Raw genomic sequence first — 18,118 nt, forward strand, 5'->3', positions numbered from 1 at the left:
CATCTTCCTGTCTCATAAAGTAAGGAAACGTTCCAATAATAAATGAATAAATGTCAAAAGGACATAGGAACCAACTTGAAATAAGTTTCTACTTTGCAAACTGGAGACTTCAGAGCATGAAATGAAAGTTGCAGCTATCATAATCCATTGAGAAAAGTAAGCAACCACAAAGCTATACTGTTAAGAGAGAAATGAATACACAAATGAGAGGACAAAGCTCTACCTTCTAGTAGAAAAATAACATGTAGCAAGGCGCCTGTGGCTCACGCCTATAATCCTAGCTACATAGGAGGTTGAGATATGAAGATCATAGTTCAAAGCCAGCCCAAGCAGAAAAGTCCATAAGACTCTTACCTCCAATTAACCACCAGAAAATTGGAAGTGGCACAGTGGCTCAAAGTGGTAGAGCACTAGCCTTGAGCAAAAAAGCTCAGGGATAGCACCCAGACTCTGAATTCAAGCCTGATGACTGCTCCCCCCGCAAAAAATAAAAACCTACAAATGATAGGGACATGGGAAAGCCACCATTTAACCACTCTGACAGTGGTCTTTATTTCAGTCAACAGAAACCAACCAATGCTGAAACTCCAGCGAATGGAAAATTGATCTCAAAAAGATGGTCACTCATGACCAAGAGAACAGAAACTCTACAGCAGAAACACCAGCCAGATACCAGCCTAGTAAGGAATCATAGTTTAAAAACACACCAGCAACCAAACAGTTCTAAAGCACCACCCAGTGGGACATACTGAAAACAGATACACCAGCCTCTAAGCGAGGCCCTCTCATCAACTGCCTCTTTAATTTTTCTCTCCATCTATATACACTTGAAGGCTTGATGTTAGAAAGTCAAGAGAATAAGAGTTCGTTTCTCCATCTCTGGTTCTTGTTCCAAATGCGACTTTTTTACTTTTGTGGTTGTTGGGTTTCTTTTTTCAATTACTTAAGTGATATGTACTCTGCTTGGAAAATATAAAAAGGATGGGCAAACATAAATAAATTCCTGGCTTTTTTGATAGTTCATTGGAGCTAAGTGTCTCATAAACTTTTCCTGCCCAGGCTGGCTTCAAATCGCAATCCTCAGTGCTCAGCCTCCGGAGTGGCTAGAAGTACAGGCCTGCGCTCCAGTCTCAGAATTTGAAATATGTCTATACTTTATCCAAAAAAAAAAGTTTGGAGAATTATTCATTTAAAAGTTATCTTAAATTCCTACTCGGAAGATTCTATTGAAGTCCTCTAGCAGGTTACCTCAGCATATTTACATGGCAGAGGCAGGAGTCCACGAAAGGAAAAAAGGAAGCAAGCTGTAAGACCTAAACTGGGAGCTAGCCACAATACTTTTGAATGCATTCTGCAGGTTCAAAGCCCCCCACCCATGCCACCACCACCTCTTCCTCTTGCTGGACTAATGCAATATCATGGGGCCACACTTCCAGCCCTGTTTTGGGATGGGGGGTTAATTTTGCCATAGGGTCTCCTCTCCCATCTGAGTGAATGCCTGAACTGGAATCCACCTACTTTCAGTCTTCCCAGTGGGTGCCAGGATCGCAGGTGTGAGCTACTCCAGCCAGTTTTCCTTCCCTTCCATGGAGATGGAGTCTCATGAATTCCCCTGCAGAGGAGCCAGGTCCCGTGATCCTCTGGTGTAGTTTGGGGGTCTAAGTGACACTGCAAAGAGCATGGATTTAGGAGAAAAAGAACAAGAGTAGTGAGATAGACTTCAGTAATTAAACATCAGGGTGATCTTCAAGAGGTTTAGAAAAAGCTCTCAAATTGACTCCAGACTGTCTCCATCCTGTGTGTATTACACAGCTCTTCCGAGTTCATTTACAGTAAGTCTTTTCTCTTAAATTCCACTTTGTTGGATAACGGTATTGCCATCCCTTGCTTTCTGAAGTGAAAATTTTATGGACTTCCTTCTCTCATAAGCGTGCACAATGATTCATTCAAGTCTCTAATGGGGAAAAAGAAATCATTTAACCACCAAGTATAATTCACCTACCAATATTTCCTCTCTCATTCCAATTATTGGTAATCTCATAGCAGATTTATTCTACGTGAGGCATTTTTAAAAATTCACAGTAGGCTAGTTTAAGAATAAAGACCAGAGGCCGGGAGTTTGGCCTAGTGGTAGAGTGCTTGCCTAGGATGCACAAAGACCCAGGTTTGATTCCTCAGTACCACATACATAGCTAAAAGCCAGAAGTAGTGCTGTGGCTCAAGTGGTAGAGCTCTAGCCTTGAGAAAACCCAAGGACAGTGCTCAGATCCTGAGCCCAAGCCCAGGACTGGCAAGGAAGGAAGGAAGGAAGGAAGGAAGGAAGGAAGGAAGAAAGAAAGAAAGAAAGAAAGAAAGAAAGAAAGAAAGAAAGAAAGAAAGAAGAAAGACCAGAACTGGGTGCACCTGTAATTTTAGCTACTCAGGAAGCTGAGATCTGAGGATCAAGGTTCAAAGCCAGCCCTGACACTAAAAGTCCTTGAGACTCTTATCTCCAATTCATCACTAGGAAACAGGAAGTGGAGCTGTGGCTCACGGGGTAGGGTGGTAGCCTTGAGCTGAAGAGTCTTGTATAAAGTTTGCTGAATCTCATCTAGCTCCAAAATTATCAACATACCACCAACACTGCATTCCACAGCACACAAAGGTCTTTATGGTACCACCACTGAGGCTTAAATTCAGGCCCCACCCATTCTCCCTTAGCTTCTTTCACTCAAGTCTGGCATTTTACCTTTGAGCTACACTTCCATTTCTGACTTTTTGCTGCTTAAATGGACATAAGCATTTGCTGCATTTGTCTGCCTGGGTTATCTTTGAACCTTTGCTTCTTGTCCATGGGCTCTTTCAAACCTTCCCCACCAAGAACTGAAAATTACAAAGCCACGAGCCAAAAAAATCATTCCTTCTTCCTTTATAGCAGCACACAGAAGAGTAAAATCTAACACAGCTCATAACCTGTGATCTTTATTGGAATCCAGGATCCGAGGAGCTAGAAGTGTCTCTTGGTATTAAAGCAACATACTTAGCAAGTGCAAGGTCCTGGGATCAATCTGAAACACCAAAAGAAAAAAAAATGTTCAAGGTCAGTTTGCCTTTTTTTTTTTTTTAATCTTGCCTTCTTTCTAGTTCCCATACCCTGAATAAATCAGTCTCTTCATTTATGAAATGTATAGCTGTGATGGTCACGCCATCCCCTGGTTTACGTCACATCTGAGGGCATCAAAACTCTTCAGGCCAAGAATCAGAAATCATCTGTGTTGAAACACAGCAGAGATCCTCTGGTCCAATGAATCCTCCAGCAGGCAAATCACTGGGGCAGTTGTTAAAGGAAGATATGCTGCCTCCCCAGGCCAGATATTTATTTATTCAGTCTAAGAGCGTGGTGCCACTATTTTCTTACTAGATGATTCTGATAATTATTTGAATTTCATATACCTCCATGTCTTCCTCTGTAACATGGCAAAACACTTAATTCTTGTGAAGAATTAAGTCAAATAACTAGCACAGAGCTTGGCAAATAACAAAGGTCCTGTAAGTAGCAGCTTTGTCTTAATGCCCAAATAACACACCGCCCTTCATCCTGCTGCATGAGGAATCTAGGAGTGTCGCCCTCTGCAACAGAGTACCTGCAAGCGCTTGTGTATTATACACCTCTACAGAATTAGCCCTTCCCAAGGCTTCCTAAGTCAGAATCACTGGAGTGAGACCCAGCCTGCATTAGTAAGGAAGGGCTCCAAATTCTTCGGTGGTGTACAGCACTCCAAGACACGGCAGACTAGGGCTGTGCACAAAGTGCTTCTCGTCAAGTGTAGTAATCAGGTGTTGAACACAGATTTGAGACTAAAAATTTAATAAGAGGGATATGGCGCCACCTGCTGCCTTTTAGAATGTACTGCGGAGGTTAGTTTAAGCTATCAGTAATTGAATTTACCTTAAAAGTTAGACCAATCCTCAAGACTTAGAAGGCTAGGGATGTGGCTTAGTGGTAGAGTACTTGGCTAGCATGCATGAAGCAAGCCCTGTGTTTGATTCCTCAATACCACATGAAAGAAAAAGCTGAAAATGGTGCTATGGCTCAAGTTGTAGGGTGCTAGCCTTGAGCAAAAGAAGTTCAGGTAAAGGGGCTGAGAGTGTGACATAGTGGTAGAGTGCTTGCCTAGCATGCACGAAGACCTGGGTTCAATTCCTTGGTACCACATACATAGAAAAAGCCAGAAGTGGTGCTGTGGTTCAAGTGGTAGAGATCTAGCCTTGAGAAAAATCCAAGGACAGTGCTCAGAGCCTGAGCCCAAGCCCAGGACTGGCAAAAAAAAAAAAAAAAAAAAAAAAAAAATCAGGTAAGTGCCCAGGCCTTGAGTTCAAGCCCCCAGAACTAGCCAAATAAAAGAAGACATATAACAGAAAAGCACTGTAGACAGGAAAGCGCCTGTTTTTACAGGTTTAACTAGGAGAAAGCTTTCAAACTTTTTTAGAAGCATTTTTAGAAGTTTAGATTAGGATAATCAACTCCTGATTTCAAGTTACTGCTAAAACAAGGAAAAATAAGAACCTTCAGACATATGCCAATAGTCAAAGGAAAATCGGAGCCAAATGCCTTAAAATTCTTACACTGAAAACACCATGAGGCCATGTTCCCCTCCACCACAGCTCCCCTGGACCCAAGAGAAAAGCAAAACCAGGACAAACTGCTTATCCTACATCACTCAAGACCTGCACCAAAGCTGCAGTGTCCAGACACCAGGAAGAAAGCTCAGTGCTAGCCTGTTCCAGAGCCTACAGGCTCTCTCCCTCTCCTCTCTCTCTCCTCTTCCTCTCATTCCCTCCCTCCCTCTCTCTCTTTCTCTCCTCCCCCCTCCCTCCCCAGGAGGGGCACCAGATGGACAAAGCCTGTTACACAGTACTCACATAAAACTCAGTTATATACTGTAAGCCAAAAACTTCAATGACAAACCATCACAACTATTTATCTTTAACTTTTATTTTTACAAATAAACGGCAACGCATATACACTGCGGGTCTCAGCCTGTCAGAGGGTGTGAATGATGGTGCGATTGCGGAGCTGCTGGATGTACTCTTGGGCGTGGGACATGGCCGTCTGGGGCGGCTCAGGTGGGGGCGGGGGCCCTTCCACCAGCTTCACGAAGTAATGGCAGTAAACCTTCTCCATGATACCACAGCGACCTCTGCCGTGGTAGCGGATGCGTTTCAGGCACTGGCCCCTCCCTGATTTGGACTCAGCTGTGTGAGGAAGAAAAGGAGAATTAAACATCAGCCGAAACCTCAACGCTGCGCGCCCAAATACACGTTGGCCTCTCTAAGCTGAGGTGCTTTGAGGATCTGTTATGGTAATGGAGAGGTCACCAACACAGTCCCCCTAAGGCTTAAATGAAATCAGAACTTTGGTCATGAACTCCAGCCTGATAATTTGAGAATCTGAGTTTAAAGCCAGCCTGGACCAAAGTAGAGGAGTTGTGGCTTAAGTGGTGGAGCCTCAGCCTTGAATGAAAAAGGTAAGAGTCAGTCAGCATCCAGGCTCTGACTTCAAGCCCCTGGACCAGCACACACACACACACACACACACACACACACACGCACAAAAACCTGCTGTGATCCTTCTGAAAGAGGTCTAGTAAACACACTTACAGGGCCTATGGATGAAAAGGGATTTTTAGACAAAACTAAAGAAACGAGTTTGAGTAGGGTATAGATTTTTCAGCTGCCTCACTGTCAGTGTCCTTCGTTCCCGGTCCCCCTCTACTAGTAAGGGAATATTTTCCCCCCTCTCTCTCTCCCTCTCTTTCTCCCTCCCTCCCTCCCTCCCTCCCTCTCTCTCTCCCTCCCTCCCTCTCTCTCTCTCTCTCTCTCTCTCCCTCCCTCCCTCTCCCTCTCTAAATCCCTCCTCTTTATATTGGGTGAGGGAGCCTATCAGTATACAAGATGGACAGGACAAAGAGATGCACGGGTTTTATCCCTCCTACAAGCCTCAGCAGAAAGTTATTAGGCATGGAGTTACTCGGCTCCCAACACCTCACCAGGTAAGACCCAAACAGTGTTATGAAACTGAACAAAATTAACTTGACATTCAAAACCATACAACAGGAGACGTCTAAGGGCCTTTATCCCTTTCATCCCAGGCCGGGATTCTGGGTCCTCGCCAGTAATACGTATTCATGCTGCCCCCAGAAGGAAATGCTGGAACTAACATTGTGGCCCGGCCTCTCCTGGGCTGCTGGTACTTGCTGCTCAGTGGCTGATTTTTCTGGTGCGTCTGTGCCTGTAGGCCGGGAGCGCCCCCTAGTGGTAGAGTGCTCGCCTAGCATGCACGAAGCCCTGGATTCGATCTGTCAGTACGTGCTCAGAAAAAGCCAGAAGTGGAGCTGTGGCTCAAGTAGAAGAGCGCTAGCCGTGAGGAAAAAGCAGCTTGGGGACAGTGCCCAGGCCCTAAGTTCAAGACCCACGGCCGGCAAAATAAATAAATAAATAAATAAAAGATTGCCAGTGTTAGAATCCATTCCTTTATTTCTATCTCAGTCTCATTACAGAAAAGACAAGAATAAAACATCACCATCATTATTACTCATATAGATCACCACTGCTTTGCTTAAGTCCAAAAATAATAAGCCACTGGCCAGTAGTTTTCATTGGTAAGTAAGCCCAGTCCAGGCAGTTAGACGTCAAAGATTACTGTTACAGAAAGAACATGGTATGGCCACAGAAACATTTTCCAATACTAAGGCTGTGAAAAAAATCTTACCGATATGCAAATTGGATCTGAATTCCACATTGTGCTCTCTCACTGCCATATCTTGTGCTTCTAAGAGAACCTTAAACAAGGAAAAGAATGACATTTTCATGTGATTACTGCTGGGCTAAAAGGGAATTAAACAGCTCGTCTCTTATGATCTCTGGAAGATTTCTAATCACAGGCCTCCATTTTACAGTCCCCTTTGTGTGCCAGCCCTGAGGTGTGAACACAGAGCCTAGGTGCTGTCCCTGAGCTTTCTTGCTCAAGGTTAGCATTCTTATAATCATGTTTAAAAGATCATCAAATGATCACAGTTCTAAGGAAGAGGATTCCATGAGCTTCTTTCTCAGAAGACAACTGCTAAAGTACAGTATATACTACCACCAAATGCATCAAATTCAGGATCCAGGCTGAGCTTACTAACATTTGCAAGGTAGTTGCATATACCTGTCTCCCTCAATCCCCAAATCTTACCAGCTTACCTCTTTAATTATTCTGGCCCCCTTTTTATCACTGAATTCCAGCTGGGCCAGAGCCTGGTCAATAGACATTCCTCGTATCTAGAATTAAACGGTGACAGACAAAAAGAGCACATAAACAAATTCACCTACAAAACCAATGTTCCTTCACCGATGAAAAGTAAAGCTCCAGGCTGGGAGCATAGCCCAGTGGTAGAGTGCTTGCCTAGCATTCATGAAGACCCAGGTTCGATTCCTCGGTAACACATACATAAAAAAAGCCAGAAGTGGTGCCTGTAACTCAATTGGTAGAGCTCTAGCCTTGAGAAAGCCCAAGGACAGTGCTCAGGCCCCGAGTTCAAGCCCCAGCATTTGCCAAAAAGAAAGAAAAGCTCTTCTACAATCTAGGTTATTTATAGAAACATATGAATTAAACCCAAGCAAAAAAATACCAAGTTTCACAAAGGATACCATTCTCTTCAAATTAAAAATCAAACATTTTGGGTTAATGTGAGACTGATTAGAACACACTGTAAATGTACAGAAATTTACCATGAAATCCTCCCCAGTATTAAGGTAAGGTAACAGAATATATATGGGATTCTGGGCCTCGAACTCAGGGCCTGGGCACTGTCCCTGAGCTTCTTTTTGCTCAAGGCTAATGCTCTACCACATGAGCCAAAGAGCCATTTCCAGCTTTCTCTGCTTATGTGGTACTGAGGAAAGGAACCCAGGGTTTCATACATGCTGGGCAAGCACTCTACCACTAAGCCACATTCTCAGCACCATAAGATTTTTATCTTAGACTAACGATCAAAAGGCCAGAAGTGGGGCTGTGGGGCTCTGCACAAAAAGAAAGTGAGAGTGAGAGCCGTACCAGGTGGCTCATGCCTGTAATCCTAAGTACTCAGGAGGCTGACCTCTGAGGATCAAGGTTTAAAGGCAGCCCGGACACAAAAAGGACCTGACGCTCTTATCTCCAATTAACCTCTAGAAAACGGGAAGTGGGGTTGCTCAGGCATAGGTGGGAGCCTTGAGCAGAAAAGCTCAGGGACAGTGCCCAGGCCAACTTCAAGGCCCAAGAACCACACACACAAAAAAAAAGAGAGAATGAGGCTCTGAGTTCAACTCCCAGTACCAACGCACACAAACAAACAACAACAACAAAAAACTGTCTTTTCCATGTGGCTTTGTTTCTCAGAATATTAAAAAACTAGGTAAAATCGTATTTCTATAAGATAATAATATTTTGATAATCTACTAATTATCTGAACATATACAACTGTATTTCACTTTGGGGGGGATGGGAAAAATATACTTTCATGGTTTAAATCCTGGAACAATTTATAACTTTTTTTTTTCTAAGAATTGTATAATACATCAGCTTAGCTTACCAATTTTGCCAGATACCACATCTTGTCTTTGCTGTACTTAATTTGTCTTCGACAGTGGTAGATTTCCTTGAAATAAAAAGGATTGAGGAAAAAAGAAACAAGCAAACTTTAGTAGGCTTACCACAATTCCTAGTGAAAATGCTGCCATACAAAATAAAACCACTGGGCCGGGAGTTTGGCCTAGTGGTTAAGTGCTTGCCTAGCATGCACGAAGACCCGGGTTTGATTTCTCGGTACCACATACATGGAAAAAAAGCCAGAAGTGGTTCTGAGGCTCAAGTGGTAGAGCTCTAGCCTTGAGAAAGTCCAAGGACAGTGCTCAGGCCCTGAGCTCAAGCCCAGGACTGGCAAAAAAAATAGATAAATAAATAAATAAAAATAAAACCACTAAGAAACATTCGAAGACTTTCCCCCCTTATATAAAGGGTTTTTTTTGGAGTTGTTTTTTTGTTTTTTTTTTTTTAAATTTTCAGACTGGGGATTCAAACTCAGTACATGATGCTTATTGCACTTACTGGCTAGCACTCTACTACCTGACTTACATTTCCAACACCAACATCCTTCTTTTTTTTTTTTTTTTAAGTCTTACTATGTTAAAACTTTACTAAGGAAAAACAGAAACCATGAAATGGCCAATTTGTGCCAACCAGTGCAAAATCTCTATCCACAAGAATAGTAAAAAGATTTAGAAAAAAGTATATTAAAAACATCGAGCACATTAGATTTTATTATCTTCTATTTAAAGCAGTAGCTAGAAGGGACCGGATCTGCAGAGCAGAAAAGCTTAACGACAATTACCCAGGTAGCAAATTCAGCACCCTCCCCCATTAAGGAAGGAAAAAATAAATAAATAAAGCTAAATAAATAGGAGCACTTGCCAAAATTAAGCGTTAGTTCTACCCACAAACCTACTGCTGGTCTCCGAGGCTCTCCAGGCAGTTGTGGAGGATAAACAATTTTATTCTTCTTCTCCCATCTCCGGGAAATGTCAAGCGAAGCACTTGTGTGGATACATGACTGCAGTCCTGCACTGGGCGGTGACAGAAGCCTGTGGAACACCAGAAATGGAGAATCTGTTCACACTGTATGTACTAGCTCCATTTTTTTTTAATTTTATTTATTTACTTATTTTTTTTGCCAGTCCTGGGCTTGAGCTCAGGGCCTGAGCACTGTCCTTGGACTTTCTCAAGGCTCGAGCTCTACCACTTGCGCCTCAGCACCACTTCCGGCTTTTTTCTATATATGTGGTACTGAGGAATTGAACCCAGGTTTTCATGCATGCTAGGCAAGCACTTTAACCACTAGGCCAAACTCCCGGCCCACTAGCTCCATTTTTTGATGGAAGCAATGTGAAGATCGTGATGGAATAGTCGAGAAGTATTCACAGAGACTACCCTCACCTAAAACTCCACAAAGAGCCAATTTATTGGAAGAAGAATGAAAAGTTCATGGCTCTCATGTGTGTCCAGTAGCAGATATTAATCTAAGATCCTTTTTCCTGATCGGCCAATGCCTGTACTAACAATGCCTACTTAGAACATCCTGGTAAGCTAACCAGTTCGAGACATGCTGAGCTTTGACTCCACCGTCTTGCTGATGAGTTCTTGACAATGGAACATGACGAGCTAGCAACAATGATTTAAACCAGTGTTCAAAATATATGATATTCAGGGCTAGAGGTAGAACCACTGCCTGGCTAGATACCGATTTCAAACCCCAGTACTGTCATCACCCTCCCCCCACAAAAAAAGAATCCAAGGGATCAAATATATGACATTCTACTTCTATACATTTTACTATAGACATTTTTCTGTCTTCTCTTGTAATACACAACCCGTTCAGCCTTTTTACTGTATGTCAGCTATGCCCTAAGACTTTAAAGAAGAAATAATGAATCCCTGGCCTAACCTGTAGCATTACAAATACAAAAACCACATAACTAAGTACAGAAAACAGTAGAGGAGTCTGGAGGTGACTTCAGATGACCTTTTGCGTAAGAAAACAGATGTTGAGTGACTTGACACTAAGTCCAGTACCTGGCACTGGTGGCTCAAGCTTGTATTTCTAGCTACTCCAGAGGCTGAGAACCAAAGGATCCTGGCTAAAGCCAACCCGCATAGAAAAGTCTCAACAATTCCCACTCCAGTTAGCTAGTAAAACAAACAACAACAAAGCCCAGTTGGAAGCATGGCTCAAGTGATTGGAGTGCCAGCTGAGCAAGCTCCAGGCACAGAATTTAAAAACCCCCTTAGGGGTTTGGGGAAGAGTATCAGATAATCTTCAAATATCGATATGAACTGTAAAGAACGAAGAAAAGGGGACAGGTTCCTTGACAGCCCTAACTCCATAAAATTCCCTAATCCTGAAAGAGTTCCCGTTGTCCTGAACGGGCTCTGAACCAAGTTATGCTGTGTTCTGAGGACTTCAGTTTCTCTGCTTGAAAAACCAACCAACAACAAACAACAACAAAAAAGAGATGAGTAAGTATAGCAATGCCTACTACTTCAGCTGTCAGAAGGAGACAACACCTGCAAGCACAATGCCAACCTCACACGTTACACCCGCCTGCACACAGGCTGGCAACCTCAGCGTGAACTAGGACAACTTTTTTTTTAATTTCTTTTCCTAGATGGAGGTGAAAGAGTCCAATCATGTGGAGAAGGGTGAGAGAGAGCACATGCAGGCAGGAGGGTGGCAAGTTCAATGGCAGCTTGGGCTATCATAGCAAGACTGTCGTCTCCAACGTCTCCGACACACACACACAGACACAGACACAGACACACACACACACACCCTGCAAGACTGTCGTCTCCAACGTCTCCGACACACACACACACACCCTGCAAGACTGTCGTCTCCAACGTCTCCGACACACACACACACACACCCTGCAAGACTGTCGTCTCCAACGTCTCCGACACACACACACACACACCCTGCAAGACTGTCGTCTCCAACGTCTCCGACACACACACACACACACACACACACACCCTGCAAGACTGTCGTCTCCAACGTCTCCGACACAGACAGACACAGACACACACACACACACCCCCTGCAAGACTGTCGTCTCCAACACACACACACACCACCACCACCACCACCACCACCACCACCACCACCACCACCACCCCCTGCAGATCGGGGTCTGGGTCGGGGTCAGGGTCTGGGTCCGGGTCGGGGTCGGAGTCAGGGTCTGGGTTTGGGTGCGGGTCTGGGTCTGGGTCGGGGTCGGAGTCAGGGTCTGGGTTTGGGTGCGGGTCGGGGTCTGGGTCAGGATCTGGGTCCGGGTCGGGGTCAGGGTCTGGGTCTGGGTGCGGGTCGGGGTCGGGGTCTGGGTGCGGGTCTGGGTCTGGGTCTGGGTCTGGGTCGGGGTCGGGGTCTGGGTCTGAGTCCGGGTCGGGGTCGGAGTCAGGGTCTGGGTCCGGGTCGGGGTCAGGATCTGGGTCTGGGTCCGGGTCGGGGTCTGGGTCGGGCTCTGGGTCTGGGTCCGGGTCCGGCTCGCCGGGGCCCCGAAGGCCGAGCCGGGCCCGGTTCAGCCCGGGACCGGGGGCGGGGAGGGGACGGACTCACCCCAGGGCCAGCGTCGCTCGGCTCCTCAGGTTCTGCATCCACGCAGCGCCTGCAACATCACCCACAGCAGTGACCGCCGACTCCCCTCGTCCCGTCACCCCCCCCCCCGCCCTCGGCCCCGCAGGAAGCCTCACCCAAGCCGCCCCGCACCGCGGCCGCCATCTTCCCCTGCGGGCTCCGGGCGCAGCGCTGCACGGAGTCGGGTGGACAGTGGACACCAGCAGTCCAAACCTTTAAGGAGGCGCCCGGCTGGGCGTGGAGGGACCGGCGCTTCAGGGCCGGGGTTCGAGCGCCCGCAGAGCCCCTCCCGGCGAGCACGCGGCCCCGCCGCCCCGTTCAGGCCAGGAGGCCGAGCTCGAGCGCCCGCGCGCTGCGGCCTAGGCCTCGGCGCTCGCCGTAGCGCCGGGCCGGGAAGGCGGGGCCTAAGGCCAGCCCCGCCCCCTCACCGGATCCCGCGAGAACAGCGAGAGACCACGCCCCACGAGCGGCGCTCCGTGGCCAGAGAGCCGGAAGCGGGGCTGTGGCTCGATGAGCGTGGAACTTTAAGCCAAGGCCGAGAAGCCTGAAGTTCAAGGCCCGATGCTAATAAAACCCCTGGGGGAGCAAAGCTGGTCCCGCAGGCGCAACGCCCTGGGCTCGATCCCCAAGGAATAGTGGATGAAGGCTGCCTGAATGCTCTTGACTACGGGGTGCTGCGGGCCCAGAGAGCATGAATGAAGACTTGAGCGAGCAGCCTGTGCGGCAGGGAGCCGGGAGCCCATCCTCCTGCGCCTTCCTGTGCGAGGCGGCCCCTCCGGCCCAGGGACTTCTAGTCCTGCCTGCACTGAAGTCCTCCAGGAGCGTCAGGCACACCCCTCAGAAGGCAGAGCTGAGGGAGGACGTCCCCTGTGCCCGGGCAGTGTGGGGAGCCTGACCGTTCACGTGGGGAGGCGGTGGTTTTCTCCACAGACGGCGGAGAGGGAGGGAGGCGCTCAGAGCGGAAGGGGCGGGACTCGGGGCGGAAGGGGCGGTATCCCCTGGCGGAAGGGTCGCTGTGGGCGGAAGTGGTGATGTTCAGGGCGGAAGGGGCGGGGCTCAGACTCGTTTTCCCCGCCCCCTCACGGGGGCGGAGCAGCGAGCTAGGCTGACTCACGAAGCCGTGCTTGCGCGCGGCCTCTCTCTTAAGTCACGCTCTGACCCCTGCTTGTCCGTCTCGGGGTACGTTTGTAACTAGGTTGACGGGCAGATTAAGCGACTTCATCACGTTCCTTTGAGTTACCCGGCGCCGCCATCTTGCGTAGGGAATCATGGGGGCCGCCATCTTGCCCGGGCGGGAGAGTATTTCCGGTTCCGGTGCCGGCCTGCTCGCTCTTTTTCCCCGCAGGGCCGCGGCAGGAGCGGCTGTGGTCTCCTCCTCTCTGAACTATCCGGTGCCATCCTCGCCGCCGCGGCGACCCCCGCACCCGCCGGCATCATGACTGAACAGATGACCCTCCGTGGCACCCTCAAGGGCCACAACGGCTGGGTAACGCAGATCGCCACCACCCCGCAGTTCCCGGACATGATCTTGTCGGCCTCTCGAGGTAAGGGTTGCGCGCGGGCTGGAGGCAGGGATTGTTCGGCCTGCCAGATGCGTCCACCTGGGTGCGAATGGGAGCGGGCGGGTCCCCGCTGTGCCTGAGTCCGGGCAGAAGCAGCGGGAGGACGGAGAGGCACCGTGGAAGACTCCCGAGTGGCCCTAGCCACCTTCCCGAGGTGGGTTAGACCTGGGCAGAGAGCAGTGATGACTCCAACATGCCATCTGAATTGCCAGTGCTGAAATCCAGAGGCTGTTTCTGAGCTACCGCCCGGCCCTTCCTACCACGAGTTCTCTCCCTTGCCACCTACTGACATTGGAGAGGCTTCTGGCAACTTTTCACTTTAATGGACTTAGAAATAAGCTCCTATCTGACTTGAATGAAGGTACCAAGGTTTTGCAGCACCCCACGGTTTAGTCTATAGAAAGATCTTTGCTTTCTTGCTATTATCCCAACTTTAAGTTTGTAAATCACGCGGTTCCTTACTGGCTGGTTTTTTTTTTTTTTTTTTTTTGCTTTCCTTCATCTCTCCCTTTCAGACAAGACAATCATCATGTGGAAGCTGACCCGGGATGAGACCAACTATGGCATCCCGCAGCGTGCTCTCCGAGGTCACTCACACTTTGTCAGTGACGTGGTCATCTCCTCAGATGGCCAGTTTGCCCTTTCAGGCTCCTGGGACGGAACCCTGCGCCTGTGGGATCTCACAACGCAAGTACCTACTCTGGAGCCTTAGGGGAAAGCTAGGCAGAAAGGAGATCATGCCATGGGTGGGGAGGGGGGATTCGGGGACCTGTGTGGGGGGATAAGGTGAAGAACGCCTTAACTTAGTTGAGTTAGCCAGTGAACATTGTTTTAGGTGATGGTACTGTGGCTTTAGTCCTTCAGCTCCACCTTTACAGGTTTCTGCTGGTTGATGGGGACTTCAGAGTCTTAAGGACTTCCCTGCCTAGGCTGGCTTCAATTGCCAGCCCAAAATCTTATCCTCCTGGGATGACAGATGAAACGCTTACCTTTAGGGATAGAATGGGTTGTCAATATGGTAGGTTAGGTAGATACGGATAAGCGTTACGGTTGTGCTGGGTTGGTCGAGCAGATATAGTAGAGGATCCTGGTGATGACAGAAGACATTGTCGACCAAACCCCACAAGGGAGTGAGGACATGTCCTGCAATTCTGAATGGATTCTCTGGCATATGCTCAGCCAAAAGCTTGACAGCCGGGGTTGTTCAGTGCAGGTTTTTGGGGCTGGACAGGGTGGAAAGAAGTTAGTCTGTCTAGGATAGTGACCAAGTTCTTTCAATCCTTCAGGGGCACCACCACAAGACGATTTGTGGGCCATACCAAGGACGTGCTGAGTGTGGCCTTCTCCTCTGACAACCGGCAGATTGTTTCTGGATCCCGAGACAAAACCATCAAGCTATGGAATACTCTTGGTGTCTGCAAATACACAGTCCAGGTAACAGCACGGTGGCAGGCATGTGGTGACACTCTTTACTTTGCGCTTCAACCACTGATAAGTCATGTCCAGAATCTGGAGATCCGTTGGGCCTGAGGGTTGGATAGGGTTCCTTCTGCAGATAAGAATACAGTGCTGGAAATGCTACAGTGTGGAAACTTGGAAGGGGGGTCAGAACTGTTTATTTCTTGATGTCCTTGTAGGATGAGAGTCACTCTGAGTGGGTGTCCTGTGTCCGGTTTTCACCCAACAGCAGCAACCCTATCATCGTCTCATGTGGCTGGGACAAGCTGGTCAAGGTGAGCTCCAAGCAAGGATATGGGGGGGGGGGCTCTTTGTGCCAGTCCTGGGGCTTGAACTCGGTCTGGGCAATGTCCCTGAGCTCAGTAGGGCTCTTCAAGGGTTCTCATTACCCCTTGGATGGTCACAGGTCCAGCTCTGGATAATCACAGATTACTTTCCTTTGCTACTTTCCCTATGCTGCCCATTTAGTTTTTTTTTTTTTTTTTTAATTAAGCCCCATCCTCATTTATTTTTTTTTTTTGCCAGTCCTGGGCTTGAGCTCAGGGCCTGAGCACTGTCCTTGGACTTTCTCAAGGCTAGAGCTCTACCACTTGAGCCTCAGCACCACTTCTGGCTTTTTTCTATGTATGTGGTACCGAGGAATCGACCCCAGGTCTTCATGCATGCTAGGCAAGCACTTTAACCACTAGGCCAAACTCCCAGCCCTTGCCCATTTAGTTTTGTCTGCTCTAAAGCAGTTAATCGATGTGCATTTAACATCTATTTTAATGCAATTCTGGGGAGTTTGAACCAAAGGCCTACTTCACTGTCTCCAGTCTCCAGTAATGGGGATTCAACCCTGACTTGGCCTTTTGGCTCAAGTTTGGCGTTGTTCAGCCCAGCTCCACCATTTTGCTGATAAATTTGAGATACACTCACCTCATCCCCTCTGCGGACTTGGGTCCCTACATTAACCTGAGGTGGCCATTGATTTCGTTACTAATAGACAATTGGCTACCTTGCCTCAGGCTGGCCTCAAATTAGTAGTCCTTCAGTATCCTGGGCAGACCGGGCAGAGCGGTGATGACTCCAACGTGCCATCTGATGGGCCAGTGCTGAAATCCAGAGGCTGTTTCTGAGCTACTACTGCCCGGTCAGGGTGGGGGATGGGGATGTGACGCACACCTTTTAAACTGGCTAAGTTAACCTATTCTCTCAATACCCAGGTTCAGAGTTAAATTTCTCACCCATGGCCTCCTTTCTAGGTATGGAATTTGGCTAACTGTAAGCTGAAGACCAATCACATTGGCCACACAGGCTATCTGAACACTGTGACTGTCTCTCCAGATGGTTCTCTCTGTGCATCGGGAGGCAAGGTATTTGGGAATCGTTATCTCAAACAGGAATACTTAAAATAATTTGTATCTGGTATAACGGTGTAACATCTAAAAGATAAGCTGTTCCAAGAGTTTAAGCAATCTTTTGTTTGGTGGCCCTGAGTCTGATTAGAGTCTGTATTAACCCAGCTAGCACTCTTACCACCTATGTGCTTTCATTTAAAGCAGTAGATGGAATTAGTCTTGTGGTTTAACCTTGCGGGTGCTAAATTCAACCTTTCATTTTCTTCAGTGCTAGTGTCCTGCAGCTTGAGCCATGTACCTTGGCATCTGAGTTAAAAGGTTTGGGAGGATTGCTGGGGTTAACTGGGGCTTTAATTCAGGCAGGATCTTAGCTTTTTGTGGAATATGGTACATTAAAGGAAAAGCTTGGGTAAATGGATGTGCAGAATTCATGGCTGGCTTTCAGGAAGCCCAACATATGGAGGTGGTGGGCCTTGTTCTCACGTGACACTTTTCCTGTCTATGTAGGATGGCCAGGCCATGCTGTGGGACCTCAATGAAGGCAAGCACCTCTACACCCTAGACGGCGGGGACATCATCAATGCCCTGTGCTTCAGCCCCAACCGCTACTGGCTCTGCGCGGCCACCGGCCCCAGCATCAAGATCTGGGTATGTATGGACTATGCTACACGCTGAGAGCCTGACTGGACATCTCTGCCATCCACCCCTCGTGGCAATTGCACTTCCTCCTTCCCACGGCTAGAATTCCAGTGAGACACTTGCCTGCTCAGGGCGACTCCTAGAACATCCATGGCCCCTAAAGGGCATGTAGGCATTGTCACTAATCTGGAGAGCAGTCCTATCGAGAGTGAGTTACAAGAGGGCTTTTTAGGGGGAAACCACTCTGTCCTAAGTTGTGCACAGTACAAAAACATGTTACTAATTGTAGCTTTCAACCTGTTCTCAGGACTTAGAGGGCAAGATCATTGTGGATGAACTCAAACAAGAAGTTATCAGCACCAGTAGCAAGGCAGAGCCACCTCAGTGCACCTCCTTGGCCTGGTCAGCTGATGGCCAGGTAAGCGAATCTGTCCTCTTCTGGAACACTAGGCCAGGTGGTTGGGAAGCATTGGGTTTGGGCTCTTCTGGAAGAATCCCCCAGGTTGTTGGCTCCTATGTGATGGGGCAGGTTGACCTTGCTTGGTGCTGCAGTGTGACGCTGACCTAAACTGTTGCCATTCTCCTTCACAGACACTGTTTGCTGGCTATACTGACAACCTGGTACGGGTATGGCAGGTGACCATCGGCACCCGCTAGAAATGTGTGACAGCTTTAAAAATAAACTGGCTTTCTAAATCTGGCTTTAGTCTGTATCTGCTAAGCAAAATGAAGGACCAAAGCAACAGTTTGTCTCATCTACACCAGAAGCAGAAACTGCAGGCCAAACATAAACAAGGCTTTGTGGAGAAAGGGTAAATGTCACACTTTGGAGTCCGGGGGACTGCCACCTGTGCTTTGGCTTACATGGCTCTAGAACCTTGCATGCAAGCCTGTCGACAAGAGTCATGCCAGGAACAGATTCAGCTGGTAA

The 18,118-nt window shown here is 47.9% G+C and overlaps 2 protein-coding genes and 3 non-coding genes across 7 annotated transcripts; 4 read left to right on the forward strand and 1 right to left on the reverse strand.

Moving 5' to 3' along the window:
* Nucleotides 1-4,959: 4,959 nt before the first annotated feature.
* Nucleotides 4,960-12,459, reverse strand: Mrpl22 (mitochondrial ribosomal protein L22). 3 transcript variants are annotated; one of them, XM_090320878.1, is made up of 7 exons: nt 12,305-12,459; nt 12,171-12,219; nt 9,507-9,642; nt 8,595-8,660; nt 7,225-7,302; nt 6,752-6,821; nt 4,960-5,235 (listed from the first exon to the last, which is right to left on the reverse strand). In XM_090320878.1, exons 1-7 carry the CDS (start codon nt 12,330-12,332, stop codon nt 5,024-5,026), a joined length of 639 nt encoding a protein of 212 aa, XP_090177004.1. In that variant the 5' UTR covers nt 12,333-12,459; the 3' UTR covers nt 4,960-5,023. The 3 variants fall into 3 exon arrangements, with proteins under 3 accessions (XP_090177004.1, XP_090177005.1, XP_090177006.1); XM_090320879.1 differs by lacking the exons at nt 12,171-12,219; nt 12,305-12,459 and having other exon boundaries at nt 9,503-9,587; XM_090320880.1 differs by lacking the exons at nt 12,171-12,219; nt 12,305-12,459 and having other exon boundaries at nt 9,499-9,585.
* Nucleotides 12,460-13,504: 1,045 nt separating this feature from the next.
* Rack1 (receptor for activated C kinase 1) lies at nt 13,505-17,887 on the forward strand. The gene is made up of 8 exons (XM_090321078.1): nt 13,505-13,732; nt 14,266-14,437; nt 15,037-15,184; nt 15,388-15,483; nt 16,453-16,563; nt 17,056-17,196; nt 17,495-17,605; nt 17,779-17,887. The coding sequence occupies exons 1-8, from the start codon at nt 13,624-13,626 to the stop codon at nt 17,842-17,844; spliced, it is 954 nt and encodes a 317-aa protein (XP_090177204.1). The 5' UTR covers nt 13,505-13,623; the 3' UTR covers nt 17,845-17,887.
* On the forward strand, nt 13,924-13,992 carry LOC150044596 (small nucleolar RNA SNORD95). Its single transcript, XR_016533132.1, has one exon. It is a non-coding gene; the product is annotated as a small nucleolar RNA SNORD95 (small nucleolar RNA).
* On the forward strand, nt 14,834-14,912 carry LOC150044597 (small nucleolar RNA SNORD96 family). Its single transcript, XR_016533131.1, has one exon. It is a non-coding gene; the product is annotated as a small nucleolar RNA SNORD96 family (small nucleolar RNA).
* On the forward strand, nt 16,262-16,330 carry LOC150044598 (small nucleolar RNA SNORD95). The gene has a single exon (XR_016533133.1). It is a non-coding gene; the product is annotated as a small nucleolar RNA SNORD95 (small nucleolar RNA).
* Nucleotides 17,888-18,118: the final 231 nt, after the last annotated feature.

This window comes from Megascapheus bottae, chromosome 29, assembly GCF_031878675.1.
Source record: "Megascapheus bottae isolate mThoBot1 chromosome 29, mThoBot2.hap1, whole genome shotgun sequence".
Lineage (NCBI taxonomy): Eukaryota > Metazoa > Chordata > Mammalia > Rodentia > Geomyidae > Megascapheus > Megascapheus bottae.